General features: G+C 54.1%; 2 protein-coding genes across 11 annotated transcripts; one reads left to right on the top strand and one right to left on the bottom strand.

Annotated features, from left to right (window-relative positions):
* Positions 1 to 1330: 1330 nt before the first annotated feature.
* Positions 1331 to 13663, bottom strand: TATDN3 (TatD DNase domain containing 3). Of its 5 annotated transcripts, none has more exons than XM_012933736.2 (10): positions 13532 to 13656; positions 12433 to 12465; positions 11844 to 11917; positions 11141 to 11225; positions 10471 to 10533; positions 7704 to 7813; positions 7492 to 7547; positions 5842 to 5954; positions 4026 to 4106; positions 1331 to 2714 (listed from the first exon to the last, which is right to left on the bottom strand). In XM_012933736.2, exons 1-10 carry the CDS (start codon positions 13595 to 13597, stop codon positions 2571 to 2573), a joined length of 825 nt encoding a protein of 274 aa, XP_012789190.1. In that variant the 5' UTR covers positions 13598 to 13656; the 3' UTR covers positions 1331 to 2570. The 5 variants fall into 5 exon arrangements, with proteins under 5 accessions (XP_012789190.1, XP_004613100.1, XP_055000596.1 ...); XM_004613043.2 differs by having other exon boundaries at positions 4026 to 4103; XM_055144621.1 differs by having other exon boundaries at positions 4026 to 4100.
* Positions 13664 to 13736: 73 nt separating this feature from the next.
* Positions 13737 to 22922, top strand: NSL1 (NSL1 component of MIS12 kinetochore complex). 6 transcript variants are annotated; one of them, XM_055144861.1, is made up of 7 exons: positions 13737 to 13922; positions 14270 to 14351; positions 16031 to 16105; positions 16265 to 16395; positions 17237 to 17291; positions 20778 to 20845; positions 21366 to 22922. In XM_055144861.1, exons 1-7 carry the CDS (start codon positions 13770 to 13772, stop codon positions 21621 to 21623), a joined length of 822 nt encoding a protein of 273 aa, XP_055000836.1. In that variant the 5' UTR covers positions 13737 to 13769; the 3' UTR covers positions 21624 to 22922. The 6 variants fall into 6 exon arrangements, with proteins under 6 accessions (XP_055000836.1, XP_055000835.1, XP_055000838.1 ...); XM_055144860.1 differs by having other exon boundaries at positions 13737 to 13940; XM_055144864.1 differs by having other exon boundaries at positions 13745 to 13817.
* Positions 22923 to 23511: the final 589 nt, after the last annotated feature.

The raw sequence follows: 23511 nt of genomic DNA, 5'->3' as shown, positions 1-23511 counted from the left end.
GCCTCCTGCAGTCTGGAGGCATTTCTGCAGCGAGCTGCTCCATTCCGAGACTCGTCTGTGTGTCTCTTGAGTTTCTAATGGTTCTAATTAAAGGCTTGTGGTTTTGAAACACAAACCCACCCAATAAGAGGTATAGATTATCCAGCATCTGTTCCATAAAGTGATCACTTTTTGGAGGATCCAACACCTGACAGTGCTTGGGGGTGGAACCCGTGACTGCCTAACATAAATCACATGCTCTGGGCACCTGAGCTGCCCTCGAGGCCCCAAGGCAAAGCATGGCTTCCTGGCTGCACAGTAGGCTTTTGCTCCCCCGCCCCCCTCCCCCCCTCAAGACTGTGGCACTCATGCTTCAGTGCTACAGACAGTGCAAAGCCCAGAAAAATGGTCTTTTCATGTAAGGCCAGGAAATGATCACTAAAGGTAAAAACACACAGGAAAATGGCAAGAAATAATATGATAAGGGACTGCCGAGAGGCTCAGTGTCGACAGGCTTTCTTGTGGAAGATCCAGGTTAGAGCCCCGAGTCAGAGCCCTGGGTTACCAGATCAGAGCCCAGGTTAGACTCCGGGTTAGAGCCCCAGCTTAGAGCCCTGGCCCCACACATCCCCACCAGGACATAGCACCACCACATTGCGTTGGGAACAGTTCTTTAGCTGTGCTGTTTGTGGCCCCCAAACAAAAACATAAAATTTACCATCCTTGGGCTGGAGACATAATACAGGGCTGAGGCACTTGCCTTGCATGTAGCTGATCCAGGTTCAATCCCTGGAATGCTGAAATGTCACCTAAGCCCTGCCAGGAGTGATCCTTCAGCTGACAACAGGAGTCAGCACTGAGCACTGAAAGGTATGGTCCAAAAACCAAAACAAAAAATTGAAAGCTGGCTGAAGCGACAGTATAGCAGGTAGGGTGGTTGCCTTGCACACAGTAAATTCAGGTTTGGTTCCTAGCACCACATACGGTCCCCTGGGCACCACCAAGAGTGATTCATGAGAGCAGAGCCAATAAGTAACCACTGAGGATTGCCCCAAAACAAAAACACAAATTTAAAAAACACTAAGGTTTACTACCCTAACCCTCTTCTGATGCCCAGGTCACGGATCATCTCACACAGCTACGGGCCACATACCAGAGAGGCGGGGGGTGGGGGGCGGGGAGACGGTGCCCAGGGATCACTCCTGGCAGGGGCGGGGGACACTGTGGTGCTAGGGATAGAGCTGGGACAGCTGTGTGCAGAGGCCAGTGGCCTGCCCATCTGTGTCTCTCTGGCCCCCACACCAAAATTTTTTTACTACTTAAGACATGAAACACCATTGGAAGCTGAAACATTCAGATACATTTTTATTTATTTATTTATTTTTTAATTAGTGAATCACCATGAGGGTACAGTTACAGATTTATGCATTTTTGTGCTCATGTTTCCCTCATACAAAGTTCGAGAACCCATCCCTTTACCACCATTCTCCACCACAAATAAACCCAGCATCCCTCCCACCCCCCCAATCCCATCTCCCCTCACCCCACCCTGCCACTGTGGCAGGGTATTCCCTTTTGTTCTCTCTCTAATTAGGTGTTGTGGTTTGCAATAAAGGTGTTGAGTGGCCATTGTGTTCAGTCTCTAGTCCACATTCAGCACGCATCACCCTTCCCCCGAATGGCCTCCGACCACATTTTACTTGGTGTTCCCTTCTCTATCAACATTCAGATACATTTTTAATAAACATTTTTAAAGTGACAGAATTAAAACAAATCTTAAGATCAACTCATGAAGCTTTGGGTTTAGTACTCAAAGGTGACTCCATAAACCACTAATCTCTAAGAGGAAATATCTGAGACCAATATACATGTTTGTACCTTTTTTCTTGCTTTTTTTTGGGGGGGGGTCACACCCGGTGATGCACAGGGGTCACTCCTGGCTCTGCACTCAGGAATTACCCCTGGCGATGCTCAGGGGACCATATGGGATGCTGGGAATCGAACCCAGGTCGACCGCGTGCAAGGCAAATGCCCTACCCACTATACTATCACTCCAGCCCCTGTACCTTTTTTCTTAAAGACGAAGAATCTGCAGCTGTACAAACTGGGAAGGAAGGTTCCGGAGTGTGCGTGAAACTTCCCTTTACTCATGACCCCGCTAGGGAAGAAATGAGTTCTGTGCCCCCTAGGAGTCCCGATTTGGCATCTTCCCCTCAGCCCTCAGAAACCCGCTGACAGGAGCTGCTGTCTGGCGGGCCAAGGGACAGCACGTCCCCCCTCCTGCCTGCAGCAGTGGCTAGAACTCTGCCTGGAGAAGTGGGTGTGGAGAAATGGGCGCGCCGTGGTGGCCTTCTCTCTGGAGTGCGGGTATCCGGCCACCCTGGTGCTGGATCTGGGTGGAGGGAGGGAAGCACCGCGCCCCATTCTCTCTCCAGCCCCACCGGCCCCTCCTCCCCATGCTGCTGCTGCCACTGGGGGGTCAGCACGCGACCGTGTTCCTTCGGCTCGGGGGGCGGGTCCCGAGCAGTGCTGGGGACTGTGAGGGGTCAGGAGCAGAACCTGGGCCGGGCTTGCCTGCACTGGGTCTGAAGCTATTTCTGGAGCAGGGTCCGCAACCTGGGGAAGAGTCTCAGTGCGTTCTGTGTGGTGGCAGCCACGACGTCCTCCACGCGGAGGCCCTTGACCTGTGCGATGTACTCGGCAGCGACCCAGGCGTTGCAAGGCTCATTCCGCACCTGCAAGAGCAACACAGTCTGATGTGGGGGTGGCCAGGCCTGCACAGGATGCACAGCTGGGCCGGGGCTGGGGAGGGAGGGGACTGAGGGCCTCTGGCTCTACACCAAGTGTGAGTCCGCGTGGCTCTGGGCTTCTGACAGGACTGAACTGCCCCCTGGACATGGCTCATTAGGCCTCCACTCCCTGTGCCCGCTTTTCTGGGCACCATGATGAGGAGTGTCAGCAGGGCACAGGCGGCTGGGCAGGCCTGACGCAGGCTCTGATGCGGGGTCCAGGTTGGAGTCTGAGCCCGGCAGGTTCCCCCAGAGCCACAGGGAGGGGCCCTCAAGCCCTTCCAGGAAAAAGTCCTGAACACCACCAGGTGTGGCCCCCAAACTACAAATCAAACCTAACCCGACTTTATGTTAATTATTTTTTACATTGTGGAGAGCACCCCCAGCTGTACTCAGGGCTGACTCCTGGCTCTGTGCTCAGGATCACTCCTGGTGGGCTCAGGGGACTCTACGTGGTGCTGGGGATGGAACCTGGGTCAGCCGCATGCAAGGCAAGAGCCCTCCCCGCTGTCTTATGGCCGGACTTCAGCAGTCAGGCCCCTGCTCCAGTCAGATAGCCCGAGACTGTGGGTGGCTACGTGGCTGCTGCCCCACACCTGAGTCGCGGGGTGTCAAGGCCTGTTCCATGCAGGTAGGGGACTGAGTCAGCCACACACTGAGAGGGGACATGCTTGTACCTTGCACATCCAAGGCCATAATGAGCAGCCACCGTGGCTGCCATTCAGAAGACAGTGACTTGAAACAGCAGCAGCACTGAGATATGATTTTTGTGGCCTATCATAACAAAATACACAGCGAGGTCCTTCCTGACTGACCAGTCCTTGTCCTGGCAGTGCAGGGCCTCACTGTGACATGACATGCTGGTTAAAGAGAAACCAAACCTGATCCAGCATGTCCCACTCCTCGCAGTGACGCCGACCCACAGCCGATTCATGCCATCCTGACCAGCATTGGATTTCTCTTTCTTGTTTTCATGAGAGGCCCTGGGCTTGATCTGAGCTCAAGGTTAGGGTCAGGTTGGTCTACTGGCAGGCACTCTTCCCTACGCAGGCCTGGCTCCCGTTACTAAGCCACTGGGTCATGCTGGCATGAAACACGGTGCTTTGGAGGCTAGCAGATCTCTCAGACAGACACAGAGTCGATGGCCAGGCCAAGCTCGCTTCCCAGCTGCTGTCCACGGAACCTCATCCCATCCCACACAGCCCACATTCCAATGACAGGTCCCAGCCTACATCTGAGATATCAGAAAGGCATTACCTGCTTCTCGGGTCCTAGTGCAGGAGAATCTGTTTCTAAGCAAATTGAAGATAAAGGCAACTGTTGGACAAGCTTCTGCTTCTTAGAGAAAAGAAAAAGCTTGTGAGTCTAGCACATGGAATGAAGCTGAGACAGAACATTAACTCTATACACTGATAGAGCCATCTCTAACGAAGCTAGCACACTTTTAATATTCAAGTACTGAGTAGGGACTATGTTCTTATTAGTCCACTGCTCACAGGAGCATTCTTGACCCATTATCCAAGGCCTCAGGGATCAAGGGCAACAACTCATTGTCAAGCATCTGTCACACCCCATAAAGACTGGGACAACTTCAGAATACACACTTTGAAGGACAAAGCCACCGGCCCTCTCCAGACCTTAGTCCTTTTAGGGCAAGTTTGGTGACTGGGGAGCATGGTCCTTTGCTTTGTCCTGAATTTTCAAAATAATTTGATACTTTCTTGTCCACATGTATTGGAAGCAGCTACATCAAGCCAGAGATAAAAGGTTTTGTTCTTGGATCATGAAGAGTTTGGGGTATACTGCAATTCAAGACCCTTGTCCTACATTACATAGGCGTGTCAAGGCTCCTGAATAGGGGCTGGAGTGATAGCACTGCAGGTAGGGTGTTTGCCTTGCACGCCGCAGACCCAGGTTCGATTCCCAGCATCCCATACGATCCCCTGAGCACTGCCAGGAGTGATTCCCAAGTGCATGAGCCAGAAGTAACCCCTGTGCAATGCCGGGTGTGACCCAAAAAGAAAAAAGAAAGGCTCCTGAATAGATGACTATTTTATAGGGACTTATTTGCTATTTTTGTGATATACATTTCAGTTTTACAGGCAACACATTTGAGGATTGAGTCTCTCTTTCTCTTTTGCTTTTGGGGCCACACTAGGTGGTTGTTCAGAACTTACTCCTGGCTCTGCTCAGGGGACCACACGGGGTACCAGACATCAAATGGGGTCAGCTACTTATAAGGCAAATGCCTTCCCCTTGTACCATCTCTCTGGTCTCTGCTTGTTTGTTTTGGATAAAAGCCATTGCCTAATCCAAGGTCATAGTTAATTTCTGTTTTTTTTTTTTTTTGTGAAGTAAATAGATTTTATTCAGAGGTTTCTGAGGGAGGGAGGAAGGGATAAGTGGGAGAGAGAATAGTAAGAATAATGCGCTCAAGAGAGAACGCGGGCTTCTCCAAGGGTGGAGGAAGCTCTACACACATCTTAGCACTGGATACGAAAGCATGAAAGTACACATCTCAAGGGGGGAGATGCAGGCGACACATGTGCTCGGGCACCACATGTGCCCGGCCACGTGGGCACAAGCAGCACATGGACTCAGGCAGCATATGCGCCTCTGTTTTGTTTTGTTTTAATTTTGGGTCATGTCTGGGGAAGTTTCAGAAATACTCCTGGTCTGGTGCTCAGAGGCCTTGTGGTATCAGGAATGGACCCAGGTCACTGGCATACAGAAAGCGTGCCCCAGCCCTCTGGCTACCAGAGGGTTTTGTCTAAGGTTCTGTCACTTTACCTCTCTGATCTAGACCTCTGACACGGCACTTGGTTCCATGGATACGTGGCAGGAATTTAGGATGAACTCAGGGGGTGGCTCGGGGTGCATCTAGCAGCACTCAGGGATACTCCAGGGTCTGTGCTGGGGGGCGGCAATGGCCCTGGAGACCAAACCTGGAGCTCGAGCTGATAACCCATCTCTCTGGCCCACTATGATGAATTCTAAAACCAGAATAGTAGCATACAAATGTAGTAAGAGCTCATGTCTCCCAGATAAACAGTGAAAGGAAGGAGTCGGTTACCTGTCCGCTTCTGATGATGGAGGGAGGGATGGAGAAGAAGAAGCCGGCTTGGACCCCATCCATGGCTACCGACGGCCGCCCATCAAATGCGTGCAGAAGCACTTGGTCGGCACCTCTCAAATCAAAGCAAACCAGAGACTCGTTCCTGACACCACAGTTTCCTCTGATCAATGTAAACCACATGGAGTACAACATTTCTCAGTATAACTGAGGTCACTCTGATGTAAAGATGAGGTTCTATGGCTCCCCAAGGGTGGATAAGTGAAATAGCAGAAATAGCAAAAACAAAACAAAAACAACAACAACCAGGGTGAAATCATCTTCAAAATCAAATTATTAAATAATACTGAAATACAGATTTTTGTTTCTCTTTGGGCCACACCTGGCTGTGCTCCTGGCCTGGCACTCAGGGGTCACTCCTAGTAGGTTTAGGGGGCCATATGGGATGCCAGGGATCGAACTTGGGTCAGGTACATGCAAGGCAAAAGCCCTGTCCACTGTACTATCTCTCCAGGATCTCAAGAAATACAAATTTTTAGTTATTTAAACTCCCTATTCACAGAAGTTTGTGAACTGTGACATCACTGTTGACTAGGAGGGTTAGAAGTCAGTCACCTGGGGGCTGGAGCGATAGCACAGCGGGTAGGGCGTTTTGCCTTGCACGCGGCCAAACCGGGTTTGATTCCCAGCATCCCATATGGTCCCCTGAATACCGCCCCGGGGTAATTCCTGAGTGCAGAACCAGGAGTAACCCCTGAGCATCACTAGTGTCACCCAAAAAAAAAAGGCAAAAAAAAAAGAGAAGTCAGTCACCTGCCCAGGGGAATGCCAGTGGCAGAAACAGGGAGTTAATAACAGAGGCTAAGCCAGCACCGCCTCACAGAGCCCGGGCAGAGAACGGGGTAGGGTGCTGGTTTGCACCTCACCAACCCAGGTCTGCTCCCAGCATCAGATATAGTTGCCCGAACCCCACCAGGTGCAATCCCTGAGTACAGCTGGGTGCAGCCCAAAGCTCACCACCACCACTAAAAATATGATTAAAAATTTAAAATACACCACCTCCAGTTTTCTTTGTAGGGAGTGACGGAGTCCTCAAAGAGTGCTCAGGGGCCCAAATCATTCAGCTGCTTAAACTCAGAAGCTGGAGCCATTTATTTTTTATGTATTTACTTTACTTCGGTGCCAGGGACTGAACCCAGGACCTCACAAGCAAAGCACCATGCTGATTGGCAGCCAGCACCGTCAGCGTTCTGTGAACCCAGGCAGAGGGCTGAGCCACGCCCTAGCTCTGGCCTCCTCCAAGAGGCCACTCCAGGGACTCCAGATGGCACAGCAGTTAGGGGATGGGCCTGCAGGCATCCAAGCCAGGTTTCCTTCCCAGCACCACAAGGACCCCCAAGCATTGCCGGAGGTCTGATGATGGAGAAAAGGCTTGGGCCTCCCCAAGCCTGGAGGCCCCCAGCACTCCTGGGGTGGCTCGGGTATCCCCAGCACTGACGGCCCAGGCAGCACCTTGGGCCAGTGCGCTGACTGAGAGTCCAGCCAGTAAAGAATTACGCCAGAGTCGCCAGGGCCCCCAAAAAATCAACATCAAACAAAGCTAACTCTGAGGGACTGGTTGAAAGGGCGCTCTGGGGACCCGGCACCTACCTTGTTCCTTTAGGAGACTGATGGTGGGTCGACCAGCTGATCGGGAATGCACATTCCTGTTCAACGACACAGACTTATCTTGTGCCCAGCTATTTTATTTGATCTGTTCTAGTAATGTGATTCATAGGAAAAGAAATGCAGAGCCTTATTCCAAAAAGATCAGTGTTCAGTTTTGCCCCCTAGTTATTGAGACAGAATTGTGGTCGACTCACAAGGGCAAACCGAGTCTCTTGGCCAGTTGGATCTGTCTGATGAACACTTGTCTCTGCTCTTCCTTCTGCTCGTCAGTGCTAGCCAACCTGGGGGAAAAGTCAAGTCCAACCTGGCACAGAAAAATACAACAGAGATTATGGACCAGCCTGTGGCCAGTCTGCCCCAGCCAACCTGCAGCATGGGGAGGGCAGGAGCTGAGCATGCAGATCACTGTGCCACTTTGCATGCCAACAGGGGACTAGCTTTGATTCCCAGCACCACAAATTCTCCTGAGCACCAACGGGTGTGGCCCCAAAACCAAAACAGGGGAAAAAGAGAAACAGCACTAACAAGAGGCAGATGAGTAGTAAGACGTATCGTATTCCCATCACAATACTGTTACTCTAACTCATGATCACATCCAAATTACTGAGGCATTTTGCTTGGGGGGGACACTAAGACTCTACAAAGTCCACTTGGTGTTGGCTACTGGCACAAGCCACATTCCCAGAGCCAGGAGGATGGAGACAGCAGTGGGAGGATGGGCACGAGCAAGTGTTCCCCTGGACAGTCCAGCATATGCTGCTCTCATCCCTATCCACAACTTAGCAAATATTCTAACCTTCCATCTTCAGTCAGACCTGCGTGATCTACACTGAGGGGCGGGAAGGTTTCACAGGAGTAAACAATTTTTTTAAAGTTCTTGGAGGGGCTAGAGCCATAGCACATCGGGTAGGGTGTTTGCCTTGCACGTGGCTGACCTGGGTTCTATCCCTGGCATCCCATATGGTTCCTCGAGCACCACCAGGCGTAATTCCTGAGTGCAGAGCCAGGAGTAACCCCTGCGCATTGCTGGGTGTGACCCCAAAAAGCAAAAAAAAAATAATAATAATAAAAAATCCGTTTTTACTATAAATAATTTATATCAAAGTTTAAAATTATTTGACTCAGTGTTTCCAGAAATAAAACCTTTACTCAAAAATAATTCTAAGTTGGGGCCAGAGCTATATCATACAGCAGGTAGGGCACTTGCCTTGCACACAGCCAACCTGGGTTCAATTGCCACCATCCCATAAGGTCCTCCAAGCACCATCAGGAATAATTACTGAGTGGAGAGCCAGGAATAAGCACTGAGCATCACCGAATGTGGCAAAAAAAAATCAAAGTTGATTTTAATTTTTTCATTCAGAAATATAATTTATAATCCATTAAGATATAACTAGGGGGGTCCAGAGCAATAGTACAGCAGGGAGGGCATTTGCCTTGCATGCAGCCGAACTGAGTTCAATCCCTGGCATCCTGTATGGTCCCCCAAGCACTGCCAGGAGTAATTCCTAAGTGCAGAGCCAGGAGTAACCCCTGAGCATCATCAGATGTGACCCAAAAGGAAAAAAAAATAGTTCTTGGAGCTGGAAAGATAGCACAGCAGGGAGGGCCTTACTTTCATTGAAAGTGGCTCAAAACCCCTGGCATCCTATACAGTCCCCTGAGCACTGCCAGAAGTGATCCCTAAGCACAGAGCCAGGAATAACCCCTAAGTATCACCAGGGATGGCCCCAAATCCAAAACAAACCAAAAAAATCAGTAATTTATTTATTTATTTATTTATTTTTTGCTTTTTGGGTCACACCCAGCGATGCACAGGGGTTACTCCTGGCTCTGCACTCAGGAATTACCCCTGGCGGTGCTCAGGGGACCGTATGGAATGCTGGGATTCGAACCCGGGTCAGCCGAGTGCAAGGCAAATGCCCTACCCGCTGTGCTATTGCTCCTGCCCCCCAAAAATCAGTTATTTAATTATAAACTCCAACCTGTTTCAAATAGGTATACAGATATTATCTTTTTTTTTTGGGGGGGGGGGGTCGTCGGCACACCAGGCATTGCTTAGTACTTACTCCTGGCTCTGTGCTCAGGGAACACTCCTGGACGGGCTCAAGGGACTCTATAGGGTCCTAGGGATCAAACCCAGGTCTGCTGTATGCAAGGCAAGAGCCCAGCCTGCTGTAGTATCGCGCTAGCCACCCATAATTATATCTTAATGGATTATAAATGATATTTCTGAATGAAAAAATTAAAATCGACTTTGATAGTTCTACACATGCTATCTTAACTAACCAGAGAGCTGACCTATATTTAGGAAACAAACAAACCAAGTTGATAGAAATAACCTATTTTATCCAGTGAGCACCATCTATGATGAGATCTCTACTGTTTCATCTCCAAATGCTTTTTGCTGCAGAGCACGAACAAATTATCATTCATCTGAAGGAGTGACCTTAACTTTCCAAATGCATCAGAATCATCAACGCCGAATAAAAGACTTTCCATATATCACGTGAAGTTTGGATCAAGAATCTTCTGGTTTTGTTTGTTTGGGGGCCACACCTGGCAGCACTCAACTCTGACCACTTTGGTGGTGTTCAGGGTGCTGGTCGGCCACACACAAGGCAAGTGCCCTTCCTCCCATGCTACCTGTCCTCTTTCCCATTTTGTCCTGCTCAGAGGTCCCACCCTGGAGGCGCTGGGGGAATTGCGAGGCTCTGGGGCTGGACCGAAGCCCCTCTGGGGAGGCTCTGCTCTGGCTCAGACCAGCCCCCCTCACCTTTCACTGGGGAGCATAAACAGCCTGACCTTAATTTTATTTGGGACTTCATCAGTGGGGCTGGGGGCCACCAGGGCTCTGCCAGGCAGCACACAGGGCCCTGCGGTGCCTGCCTGGCACTTGCCCCGGCCAAGTGGTGCCCTGGCTGTGGAGAGAGAGAGTCTGATTGGGTAATGGGTATTTACCTCTCCGATTGCCAACAATCGATCCTTATACTTTTCAATAATGGGCAATGCTACATCCAAATCCTATGAGAAAAAAAAATAGTCCCGCTGATAAAACAGACAAGAACTGAGACCACCCAGACAGTGTCGTGGCCCAGGGCTGTGACATCCAGGGCTTTTGCAGAGCTGACACCACCAGTCCAACACAGAAGCAGGAAGTGTCTTCAGGAAAAGCTGAGTAGAAACGCCCCACTCAATGCAATGACCGCAGTGCTAAGACTATGACTTCTTGGGATGCTCGTGCTGGACTAAGCCCTAAGCATTTCCTTCTCTCGAGGGGCATTCCCTATTCTGGGGACATTTCCGGATGTGGGTTTCTCAGAATGGCAGAAGAAAGAACAGACTGCACCTAACACCTAACAGCGAGAAGCCCTGCTTCAGCACCCTACACACTGCTCACAAAACCCTTCTCTGTTCAGAGTTCTCCTTGGCCTTTTGCAGAGGCTTGAACCCAGGGCCTTCCACGTGAAGTCAAGCTGGCTTCACTCCTGCCCTAGAGGCTTTCACGACAGACACTCCCAGCACATCTGCGCTGCCAAGGAAGCTCTGCCTTTGGGAGCACTGAGTGGATGGGGCGGGTCAGTGACCTGAAAGGTACAGTCCCAGATGGTGGCCATACCCTGACAGTTACCTTCAGAGCGACACTTCTCTGGTCTGCTAGTGATAGGCCCTGGATGGGGTGGACACCGAGGCACGGCAGAACAAACCCGTCATACCTAGAAGTGGAGCAGGAAGTAAGACGGCAGGGCCAGGGCCACAGACACATGCAGGGAGGGGCTGAGGCCCTTGGCCCACATTTGATGTCCGAGTATAGCAGTGTGGTCCCCAAATGAGCGGATCACTCTGTGAGCAGGTGCTACTACTCAGCGAACAAGGGGGGAGTTTTCTCTTTTGTCTTGCATTGTGGAGGCCACAGCTCGTGGCACCAGGAGTCCTGGGCACCAGTGCCCCACCTGCTAGGCACAGGCTCTATCTACCACTGGAGCCAACTCCAGGAAGAAGCGGTTCTGGGGCTATGCCACGCCATGTTCTTGCCACTTCCCAGCTGGAGACCTGTGTGTGAGCCCAGGAATCTACATTAAACGTCACGGCTACAGGGGCTGGAGCAATAGCACAGCGGGGAGGGCGTTTGCCTTGCACGAGGCCGACCCGGGTTCGATTCCCAGCATCCCATATGGTCCCCTGAGCACCGCCAGGGGTAATTCCTGAGTGCAGAGCCAGGAGTAACCCCTGTGCATCGCCAGGTGTGACCCAGAAAGCAAAAAAAAAAAAAACAAAACAAAGTGTCACGGCTACACCCGGGAAGCCCCTTCAGGCCTGGGGAGAAGCAGCACCGTTCCGAAAGTCGAATGATCTTCTCAAACTCTCCAGAGTGTTCAGCAACCACCACCAGGGCCTTCACATTGGCCTGAAATCACAAGAAGAGTTGGGGCCTCAGCCACGCATCTGTGGATGCAACAAGCCCCTACGCTTACAGTGTGGCCTTTGGGGTCAGCTACATGCAAGGCAGGTGCTGAGCCCTTGCACCTTCTTCCAAAGTTAAGAGAGTTTCTGAGGGGCCGGAGCAATAGGGCATTGGGTTGGGCGCTTGCCTTGCACAAGGCTGATCCAGGTTCAACGGCCAGCATCCCATATGATCCTTCAAGCACCACCAGGAGTATTTCCTGAGTGCAGAGCTAGGAGTAAACCCTGATCATCACCACTGTGGCAACACCCCCCCCCAAAAAAAAAAAAAAAACAACTCAGAAAACAAAATCCAAACCAAGAAAGGAGGTCAGGTCCACAGGCCTGGTGGGGCCAGTGTGGGGCAGAGGCTCAATGATGCTGCAGATTAACTTATCATGGGAGCGACAGGCCATCTGGCCACACTTCTGGGTGTTTCTGCTTGGAAGCACCCAACAGAGTGGTTAAGAAGAGACTTACTTGCTTGGCTTTCTCCAGAACGTCGTCCAGGTCCTACAGAGAGCACACGGGTCTCAGCAAGCGGGAACAGAGCCTGCTCCTCACAGCACCATCCTTGCAGGGGGCTGGGGCACAGCCTGTTATCACCTGTCGGCACCACGCCCAGGACGCCTGGCTCTGCCCTGCCCACTGAGACAGACACTCGTCTCTGCCCCTCGTCTCTCTCCCGGACGTGCTCCCCATCCACTCCCTCCAGTACATCTGGCTCTGGCCACGGGCAGGCTCCACTCTCCCCCTGGCCACAATCCCTCACATCTCCACACCGTATTTCCTCCCTCCCCTCAATTTCCAGAGCCCAGGCTGCACGCTCCACCTGCAGGGCAGGCCTGGCTACCATCCCTGTGAGGGGGCCCTGGGCTTATCTCAGCTCAGGATCCACCACGGAGAAGGGGGCACTGGGCCAGGAGCTAGCTCAAAAGGCGAGGGCACCCGGAGGCACTCAGAGAGTACCCTCCCCGAAGTAAAACAGGAAAGCCAGGCTGAGATTCAGTCAGGGCAGAGGCTGGAAGGTCAGGGCGATGGTCAGAGGTGGGGAGGCGGAGGGGCGCTGGTGGCGGCGTGTGCAGGCGCAGGTAAGTGCACAGCGGGAATATTCACGGCTTGTACACCACCACAACTCAAGGCAGCTTTTCAGGGGGCCCAAGTCCTGAGTGCTCAGGGACCGCTCCTGGTGGTACAGGACACTGAACCTGGGGGTCCCAAGCGCCTTACGCCCCTGTGCCACCCGCCGCTGGACAACGGCGTGTTCTGAGACACAGAGGCGGTGCTCGGGCCCGGGCTCTGGACACAGACAGTCGTTCGTGGCGTGTTCGGTGACCAGAAGGGAGGCCGGGGCGCAGACCCAGGCCGGCTGAGCTTCTCTCCGGGCCCAACACAATCATCTTCTAATTTAAAGAACTAAATAAGGACGACGACACCCGCACCTGCGTGGCTGCCGGTCTCCCGCACCCGAGCCCCACCTCCGCCCGTGCTGCCCGCGCACGCCCGTCCCGGCCACGGCGTCCCTGCGTCGGACCCCGCGCGCCCGACCCCCGCCGGCCTCGTCACCTGCGGGACGTACGTCGTCAAACTCCGGGGCGCAGAGGTGGCAGTGACAGTCCACCAGCGCGGCGCCCGGCTCCCCCATGGCGCGCACCGCCCGGACGGAACGCGAGGCGGCGCGGGCGGTTTCCGCGGGGACGCCCTCCGCGCGGACTCGGGCCCCGCCCCTTCCGCCTGGGGACGCCCTCCGCCGGACTCGGGCCCCGCCCCTTCCGCCCGGGCCCGCCCCTTCCGCCCGGGGCGCCGAGCGCGGGAGAATGGAGGCGATGGCCGAGGCGGCGGGCGCGCCGCGCGAGGACCACCGGGTGCGCTGCACGTCCAGGCGAGCTGTGGCCCGGGCGCTCGAGCTGTGCGGCCGCTTCGTGCGGGAGCTGGGCGAGGCGCTGCCCGCCGGCGTCCGGGAGCTCGCGGTGCGGGACGCGCAGTGGGTAGGCGCGGGCGCCGGGCGGGCGGGCGGGCCGCGCTCTCCCCGCGGGCCCGGAGGTGCCGCCCGGGCCGCCCAGTGCTCGCGGGCGCCGCCGTCCCGCCCCGCCGGATTGCGCTCCCCGCGGGCGCAGGTCTGCGCGAGCGGCGCAGCGGGGCCGGGCGGCGGGATGGCCCGGGTGGGCGCGGGCTCGCGGCGGGGCTCGCGGCTCGCGTCGGGGTTTCTGTTGTCCGGCCTTTCCGTGCGGGACTCAGCCGCGCGCGTGTGTGTGCGTGCGTGTCTGTGTGTGTCTGCGTGTCTGTGCGCGTGTGTCTGTGTGTGCGTGTCTTGCAGACTTTCGAGGCCGCCGTGCAGGAGAACGTCAGCATCGGCGGGCGGGCGTGGCAGGAGGCGAGCGAGTGGGCCGGCTCCCAGGGTACGTGCGCCGTGGGCCCACCTGCTGCTGCTGTCCCCAATGCCGCTCCAGTGCTGTGCTCGCTCCAGGCCCGCCCCGGGGTGCCCAGGGGAAGGGCGGGTGTCGGGCGGGGCTCCTGCCCCCTGGTCCCATGAGCGTCTGTCCCCCGTCTCCGAACGCCGCGTTTGGGTCATGTTTTGGGGCGTCCCCCATCGTGCGCAGGGATCACTCCTGAGTCAGCCCGGGTCGCTGCTTTTGGCCCCTGGATGCTGTTTTTAAGTGACCCTTCAGTAAGCCCTTCCTGGGGAGGTACCAAGGCACCCAGCCTGAAAGCCGCGTGTGGCCAGGGTGGGCCAGGCGCCAAGGGGCAGCAGGAGCAGCGACTCGCCCTCCCAGGAACTTTGTGGCTGACAGTCAGGTGCTTCCAAACTGGTCTGGCGGGGACACAGGCCGGGGACTGCCCCGACTAGTGGAGCTGGAGCTCGGCGGGGTCCCTTCCAGCAGAGAGTCAGCCCCTGGAGGAGGAGGGATGAGGGATGAGGCCCAGAGTTAGGACGGGGCCTTAATAGAACCCACGAGTGGGGCAGCCTGGGAAAAGGCTCCAACAGAGGAATGGCCACAGGTGCTGTTTGTGCCCACGTGGCCAGCACCAGGTAGTGCCCAACTCACCCTCTCAAGGTGGGTCCTGGGCCTCTCTCTGTCTCTGGAGAAGCCTGCTTTCTCTCTTAGGTGCATTACTCTCTCCTTTTTCTCGCCCTTCTTTCTCTTCTAAAAATCTCCAAATAAAATTGTTTTTACTACAAAGAAAAAGGGGGGCCATAAAAAGACTTGAATCAAATGATTTGGGCAGGGATGTGGCGAGGGCCTGGCCCCATGGCCCCTTGAGTACTCCTGGCACTGAAGAAGCACAGGGCAGGCATGGCTAGGAAGAGACAGGTGAGCGCAGATAGCCAGGACCGGGAAACAGAACCACAGGGAACGATGGGCGGGTTGCGCCGAGTGCGTGTGGGAGGCTGCGTGCTGCCACATTGGCATTGGGGCGAGACCGCTGCCAGTGGTGGCTGTGTGGAGGCTGGGGGGCGGCGGGGAGAGTCTAGGCAGACCTAGCAGGGGTGGAGGATGGCATTATGAGGTGACAGAGTGGCCTGTGGGAGAAGAACGAGTTAGAGTGTGGCACGTCGCCCCAGAGAGGTTGAATAGGGCTCTGGGTCCACGCTGAGGCACAGACACGTTCCGGTGGTAGAAGTGTGTTCAGTTCTTAGGCATCCCCACGTGTAACTGATGAGCCCAGCTCCCACTCCAGGAAGGCCTGTTTGCTTATTTGAGGCTTAGGGCCACACCTGGCAGTTCTCAGGCTTACTCATGGCTCTGTTCGGGAGTCACACTGCCCTGTCCAGCCTCCTCACATAGTCACACTGCTCTGTCCAGCCCCCTCGCACTCAGTCACACAGGAGTCACACAACTCTGTCCACCCCTTGCACTAAGCAGGTTTTCTGCAGCACTGCCTGACTTTCCCAGTGAGCTTGAACCTGCGAGAGCTGGTGAAATGTTCTGTCTCTATCCTTCTCTGAGGCAGGTCTGACTTCTTAGATCTTTGTCACTGATTCTCCTGAGTCACCTGTAACCTCCCTTTGTTTGCTGTATTTCTTTTTCTGTTTCCTTTTTTTTTTTCCTTTTTGCTTGTTTTGAACCACACACAGAGGTGCTCAGGACTGACTCCTGGCTCTGTGCTCAGGAATCACTCCTGGTGGGACTCAGGATCACATGGTTGCCAGGTATTGAACCCAAATAGGCCGTGTGCAAGCAAGTGCCCTCCCCACTGTATTGTCACTCTGGCCCTATTCTGTGTTTTCTAAATGTACAATACATTTGCATGTAGAATATATACTGTACCTTAAGGACCTTTTTTAATGCTATTTTTTCCCTTGAAATAGATTCTGATATCAAAGTACTTGAAGATCAGTTTGATGAAATCATAGTAGATATAGCCACAAAACGCAAGCAGTACCCCAGAAAGATCCTTGAGTGTGTCATCAAAATCATCAAGGCAAAGCGCGAACTTCTGGTAAGATTAGTCACCTCGAAGAGGGTAAAAGTTTATGTCATGTCTATTTTAGTAGCACTTTAGCACTGTTACCCCATTGTTCATCGATTTGCTCGAGCGGGTACCAGTAACGTCTCCATTGTGAGACTTGTTACTGTTTTTGGCATATTGAATATGCCACGGGTTGCTTGCCAGGCTCTGCCATGCAGGCGGGATACTCTCGGTAGCTTGCTGGGCTTTCCGAGAGGGACGGAGGAATCAAACCCAGGTCAGCCGTGTGCAAGGCAAACGCCCTACCCGCTGTGCTATCACTCCAGTAGGAGTCTGAGAGACAGTGCAGGGGTTGGCATATGTCTTGCATGCAGCTGAACCCAGATTGATTCCTGCCACCACATGGGCTTAGCATTGACAGGTGCAGCCCTGGTGACCCCCATTGTGGCCTTGCTCACCCCAGTGGCACCGTAGAATGGCGGAATATGGCCCACTGTTGTCCATGGGAGTTGTGAGACCTGAATACCTGTTGGAAATGGGCTTTTGAGTTGCTGTCTGTTTGTGACTAGCCTGTACTTTGAACCCCAAGTTCTGTTTCTGTGCCTTTCGTTTCCTTGATGGCCCTCTAGTCGGCTTTCTCATGTTGTTTCTTGCGGTATCAGCAGGTGGCGTGGTGCTCAAACGCATCCTCCGGGCTCGGGCTCTCAGACCCCAGTCTTTGCCCCGCCCTTCCTGCAGGTTTCAGGAACCGTTTCATTTTTGTTTTCTGCAATAACTGTGTTATGATGAGAGACTTTGTAGCTCCATCCATTCCTTACTGCTTGTGTGAGCCTCTCAGAGGCTCATCACGCCCCCTCTTTGTCGTGTTTAGAAGCTGTACTGCCCTGTCGTCCATCCACTGGATCTGACGTCGGAGCCTGACCTGGGTGAGTCTGCGTTCCCGGGAGCAGACTGGCTTGTCTGAGATGTGCTCACGGCCAGCAGCCTCGGGCTGGGCAGTTCTAGAACTCATTCCACCACTTTCTGATCGCCTCTCAGGCCTGCTTCTGTCAGCTTTGCCACTCTGGAACTTTCCTGCTCTCCAGAGCAGCTGGCAGGCCATGCTCCTGCCTCCACGGTCCTCCCACTGCCTCTCTGCCTCTCAGGTTGCTTCCTGCCAAGGCAGTGGGCATGCAGTGACGTCCACAGGCAGAGGCCAGCACCTTACTCGGGTAGCAGCTGCTGTGTCTATGGACCACTCTACCCCTTGCTGGGCATTAGGGCGTTTCCAGCTTAACTGCAGTTTGGCTGCTGCTTCCGTGTACAGATTTTTGAGCTACACCCGTGGGGCGGGGGCGTGGTGCCTGGTGCATGCAAAAGAAGGACCAAACACCGCCCCCTCCAGTGTTTTGATGATCTGTTTAGGTCTTGAATGCACTGGAACATTTTCAGAGGTGAGATTTTTCCCCTCCGTTCCGTAGTCAGATGTCGTGCAGTCTGGCGGACATCCTCTCCTCTCCTTAGACCCCGCCTCATGGACTTTTGTCTCTCGGGGCACTGCCTCAAGTTTCATTGGTTGACTAGGTTGTCACACCTTCGAGAAGCTTTTGCGGTATTTCTATGTATTTATTTATTTATTTTGGTGCCTCCAGTATGTTGTGGCTCACTCCCAGCGTGGCTCTGGCATAATTGTGCATGTGTGATGCCGGGATCTGAATCTTTGTCAGCTGCATGCAAGCCTAAGACGTGTGCTCCCTCCGCAGCCCATGTCACGGCTCCCTTTCTTTCCACATGGCCCAGTTTCCCTTGGCTGTCGGAGGGCTGGGCACCCAGCACTGTCCACTGTAGCGAGAGCCAGCCTCTTGATGGCTGGGTGGGCAGCTGGCTGCGTTCTTTCTCCCTGTGCACTGTGGGAGCCTGACCTCTTAAGCACTTCTGTCTCTCGCCTCTCTTGTGTCTCTGGCAACTCATGCTCTTTCCTCTTGCTGCATTTCCTTGCTTCAGCTTCCTTTCCAACCGTTGTGTGGTTTCAGCCTGCTGGCCTTGGGGCATGTGGGGACAGTGTCCACTGTGAGACTGGTGGGGGCGGCCTGTGCCCCGAGTCACTGGGCAGCATGGCCAGATCCCACTGGTGGCCTTGTTTCATCTCTTCATGTAGCTTCCGCTGGGTGGGTCTGCCCCTGCCCCCTGGTTTCTGGCCAGACCTCCTCAGGGAGGAGGACCACAGCCCATCCTGGGGGTCCTGTGGGGTTGCAGCTGCCCGCCCATAGCCACCCACACCTGCCTGCTATCTGCCTGCTGCCAACCCCTCCCTCCTGCCCACCCTCTTCTCTCCTGTCCACTCTTCCTTCCCTCCTGTCCACCCACGCTTCCCTGCGGTCCCTCCTCCCTCCTTCCTTCCCACCCTCTTCCCTCTCGTCTGCCTTTGCCTGTATGCCTTCCCTTCCATGCTTATCTGCAGTGTTAGCATGACCCCAGCCTCTCCTGTCTTTCCTCGTTCATGGAAGCGCTTGGTCTGCAGAGGATCTAGAATGTGACCTTGAGACCTGCACTCTCTTTGCAGGATGCTCTGGTGAGCCAGAGAGTTTTTAGGTTTCCAAGCCCTTCTGGACACAAGTCTGGGCTGCTTTGACCATCAGGCATTAGCTGGTCCTCTTGTCCGACTCCCCATGTAGTGCTCAGTGGACAGGGACCTGAGTGTTGTTTCCCCCTCCCCCCCGCCCTACATGACCTCCAGACACTGTGGGTGTGGCCCTGTGTCCCCAGAGACTGAGAGATGTATCCTGCATCACCTCCATGCAGACTCCTGTGGCCTCTGGGGTGGGTTGTGCAAGCTTTCCCGGTCACCATGGGGTTTGCTTCTGTTCCCGTGACTGCACTGCGCCATCGTGCTCCTCAGGAGCGCTCCAGAGGTCAGTGGGCTTGGCGTGGGCCCCATGTGCACAGGGTGCTGGGCCGAGTTGGAAAGCACGACCGAGATAGGGTTGGAGTGCACAGCCGAGTCGGGGTGCAGGGCCAAGTTAGGGTATAGGGCCATGTCAGGGTACGGGGCCGAGTAGGGGCCTAGGGCTAATCTGGGGTGTGTGGCCTTAGAAGCCGGTGGCCAGTCAGTGACCTGAGGTGGGGCACTGGTTACTCAATCTTTCATTTCCACTTTTCATTTCCCTTTGCTGGAGAAAGCAAGTGACCAGGGAAGGCTGTGCCTCAGGGGGCCTCACTTCCACATTTTGGGGCACAAACCGTTTTTATAAATATCCTTGCAGCAACCTTTGGCTTTACTGTCAGCTGCCTCCCATACTGTGGGTCCCATCAGACTTCCTGACTAGTTGGGAAGCCGCTCATTCAGCCCAGGTCTCTGCCTCTGAGGGTCTCTTGGAGCTGGGGTAAGCCCCTCTCACTATTCACAGATGTATGGTGCTGACGCTGCTGCCAGCGCTTCCGGGCGGGCTCCGCCCGGTCCTCTTCTTTCCCACTGAGCCGGGGCATGGCCCCGTTCCATCTGCACTCCAGGTCTCAGCACGACCCTGTTTGTTCCATCTGTGCTCCCCGGGTCTTAGCTGCAGCCCCCAGAAAGCTCACAGGACTGGAGCCCAGGCCTTGCATGCAGGGACCTGGGGGTCAGTGCCCTGCTGGCCCCTGTGTATCACGCTGTGTCTGTCCTGTCCTCTGTATTGAGTTGGCAGCTCCACAGGATCACTGACGAGGAAGGCATGGTACGAATCAGAAACATCAAGGAAGTAAGGAAAGAAAATTTGTCAGGGTTTGTCCCAGCATTTCACCCAGCCTCTCCAAAGCAGTTGATCACACCATCTAAGTTAAATATCTTGCAGCTTTTTTAGTTTTTGGGGTTGTTTTTTGGCGGGGGGGGGGGGATGGGTTGGGGGATGGGCCACACCCATATATGCTCAGCTGCACTCGGGAATTACTCCTGATGGTTCTCGGGGGACCCTGTGGGATGCTGAAGATTAAACCCGGACCAGCCACATGCAAGACTGGCGCCCTCCCTGGTACGCTCTAGCTCAGGCCCCAGATGTCTTTCCCTTTTGCTTTGTTGGTGCAGGATCAGATCCCTGCCTCCTGCATGCAAGGCCAGTGCTCCAGAGAGCACAGCTGCCCCAGACTGGCCCCACTTTCATTGGATTTGGAGTAACTTGGGTACATGCAGAGGGTGGGGCCTGAGGTGGCACAAGGGTTGTTGGTGGCACAGAGGCAGACACAGGCTCTCGTGGACACACAGTTCATGCCTCTCAGGAGAGAACTGTGTTTCCTGTCCCTGTGTGTGGCACTCTGGCCTGGTGGTCCCGGCCTCTCCCTGTTCCCGAAGACATGCCGAGGCCGAGCTAAAGCCATGTGTCCTAGATTTTGTGTAACAGCGCCATGTATCTGCGGCTGCTTGGTATCAGATCGCTGAGCTTCTGAGGGTTTCTCTGCAGCCTCTCGAGTGGCAGATCTGGAACATCGAGGAGAAGTGATCGCAAAGGAGATTGGTGAGGCCATGAAGGTGAGGCTTCAGGGGGGTTTGCAGACCTAGCGATGGGCACGTCTGTGTGCAGCGGTGAGTTCCCCACAGACTTGAGGGAGCTTTCACGGCCTCCCGAGGAAGCGTGTCGGCAGTGCAGCCCCCAGGCCCAGTCCCTGGGACCCTCTCTGCTGGGCCCAGCCAGTGCTGAGTTCTGAAAGACAGTAATCTATCCCATGGAGGCCGTGGTCAGGGCTAGTGTTCACTGAGCAACTGGTGTGAGGTCAGGATGGAATTCTGACGCAACCCTAAAGGACTCACCGCCTTCACCTTGGCCTTTCAGGCCTCGTGCCCTCAGCCGGTCAGCCCTCCTTCTCTGCAGCGCCTTTGTCCACTGCAGGGCCTGGGGAGACAGATACCAGGTAGAAACTGATGTCCACGGTGAAGACGAGTCTGTAGGCCCATAGTCCAGTGTCTGGGAGACCCCTTGCAGCACCCTGTGCATCTCGAGCCCAGCTGGCACATGCTGAGTGTTCCTCTTGTTTCTCTTTGTGTTTTCAAGTCCTTACCTGTGTTAATCAAGCAAGGAGAGGGGTTTTCCCAAGTCTTGACGATGCAGCCAGTGATCCATCTCCAGAAGGTCCATCAGGAAGTCTTCTCAGGCTGTTCTCCAAGCGTTACCACACAGCTCGAAGCCACACCTCCAGAGGCATTTGCTCGAAGACCCTCCAACCTGGCACTGCCACGCAAGCGGCCTGCAGGCTCACCCCAGCGCAGGTGCTACCCACTGCGGCGCAAACAGATCCCCCTGGATACCTGAGCGGTGGGAGCACGGCAGCCGGGGTCAGACATATGAGGAACAGCATCTTTGGGGGGGGGTTGCAATGCCAGGGATTGAACTGAGGGCTTCACCCCTGCAAGCACATGCTTAACCACTGTGCCACATCCCTGATCCCAGCAAATAATTTTTTTTTTTTTTTTATGGAGAGCAGGTGTGGTCCGGGGCTAGGGCTCCCTATGGGGTTGGAATAAAACCAGCAAAGTTGGGGCTGGAACAGTAGCATAGTCAGGAGGGTGCTGGCCTTGCACTCAGCCTAGATCTGATCCTCAGCATCCCATATGGCCCCTCAAACAGTGCTAGGAGTGATTTCTGAGCACAGAGCCTGGAGTAATCTGAGCAGTGCTGGGTGAAGTCCGAAAACACAACAGTAGAGCTTGTGCTTCAGCCCTGTAAGCCCTCCCCAGCCCAGCCAAGAAGTTCCTACCTGGTTTCTGACATGTCAGCGGCTCTGCGCTGTGGACTGTTGGGATTGATTTCATTCCTTTTTTCCACCTACATGAAAGCCCCTTTGCCCTGTGCCCCATGGCCCCCAGTGGGTGCTGGGTGCAGACCTGCTGTGCTTGGCCACTGGGAGCCAGAGTGGTGGGCCTGGCTGCATCTCTGGGGGTGCAGCCATCTGTGGGGGTCTCACTGCACAGGGACAGCTGTGCTGTATTACCAGCTACTGTGTTGCTGCCCCTGGCCTGTTTCTGAGAGTGGGGCTATGTTGACTCTGTGGACCTCGGTTTAGAATATTTCTTAAGGGGCTGGAGCGATAGTACAGTGGGTAGGGCGTTTGCCTTGCGCGCTGCCAATCCGGGTTTGAATCCCAGCATCCCATATGGTCCCCTGAGCACTGCCAGGGGTAATTCCTGAGTGCATGAACCAGGAGTGACCCCTGTGCATTGCTTGGTGTGATCCAAATAAGCAAAAAAAAAAAATTTAAGACAGCAGACTCTTAGACTTTTGTGTATGCAAATAACTTACGTTCCTTGCTCATGTTTGCCAAGGGTTCTGGTTTTCAAGGCTTTTCCCCAACTTTTCAATGTAATTTGAAGATGAAGCAGCAGTCACTGGCAAGCAGCCTCCCCTGACCCATGGCTGTGGCCAGCATTCTCTGAGGAAGTGATCAGGAATCCAGATGTTCGTTTCTTGCTCATCAATCTCAGATTGCAAATTCCTAAGTGTGGCAGAAGGCCCTTCTCAAAGCCGAGAGCCTGCAAAGCCGTGTTGGTGCCAATTCCAACTCCATTTGTATCCAGCAGTGAGTTTTTATTAAAATGATGAGAAATACCTGAAGTCTGGAGTCAATGAGTGTGTTCTCAAGCTTCTAGGGACCATTACTCTGCAGCCTACATCTCAGCAGAAAAATTTTCACTCGAACTGTTCTGAGGCTACAGAATACTGCCATTTTAATGCAGTGCCGACTTCTTGTAGTACTGCAAAATTCCCCATGAGTGTTTTCAAATAAAAGAATTACTGATGGTTCTGTTAGACTCAGTAGTTGCATTGTGATGAGATAAGAACATCACATTTTATTTTGTGTCTCACACCTGTCTCTTTGCTTAGGAATCACTCCTAGGGGTGCTCAGGTGTAAAAAACAACAGCCAGGGGGCAAAGAAGAGCCCTGGCAGCTCTTGGGGCCATGCCATGGGGCAGATGGAGGAGGAAACAGGAGGGCTAAGCATTTGATTATTTCATCTCCCTATCTCATCTCCCGCACTCCTAACTCTGTCCTCTCTCTGGATCTATGGAAGCCCCCTCTCTAGTCTCTCTCCCCCTTGCCCGTAGGCTACACACAGACAGGTAGCAAAATCAACATAAGAAAGCCCTTCCTGAGAGTGGCCAGGTTCAAAGGGAACACAACCTAGGGACATTTCAAAGCCC

This window comes from Sorex araneus, chromosome 7, assembly GCF_027595985.1.
Source record: "Sorex araneus isolate mSorAra2 chromosome 7, mSorAra2.pri, whole genome shotgun sequence".
NCBI classification, from domain to species: Eukaryota; Metazoa; Chordata; class Mammalia; order Eulipotyphla; family Soricidae; genus Sorex; species Sorex araneus.
Note: the sequence above shows the minus strand (reverse complement) of the source record. Positions and strands in the feature narration are given on the sequence as shown.

Coding starts and splice junctions, on each gene's coding strand:
- TATDN3 (XM_012933736.2), bottom strand. CDS start 13,597: ATGGGGGAGCCGGGCGCCGCGCTGGTGGACTGTCACTGCCACCTCTGC. Junction 11,918..12,432: donor TTCTGGAGAAAGCCAAGCAA/GTAAGTCTCTTC, acceptor TTGTGATTTCAG/GCCAATGTGAAGGCCCTGGT. Junction 11,226..11,843: donor ATCATTCGACTTTCGGAACG/GTGCTGCTTCTC, acceptor CTCCACTTCTAG/GTATGACGGGTTTGTTCTGC.
- NSL1 (XM_055144860.1), top strand. CDS start 13,770: ATGGAGGCGATGGCCGAGGCGGCGGGCGCGCCGCGCGAGGACCACCGG. Junction 16,396..17,236: donor AGGCAAAGCGCGAACTTCTG/GTAAGATTAGTC, acceptor TGTCGTGTTTAG/AAGCTGTACTGCCCTGTCGT. Junction 20,846..21,365: donor AGATTGGTGAGGCCATGAAG/GTGAGGCTTCAG, acceptor TGTGTTTTCAAG/TCCTTACCTGTGTTAATCAA.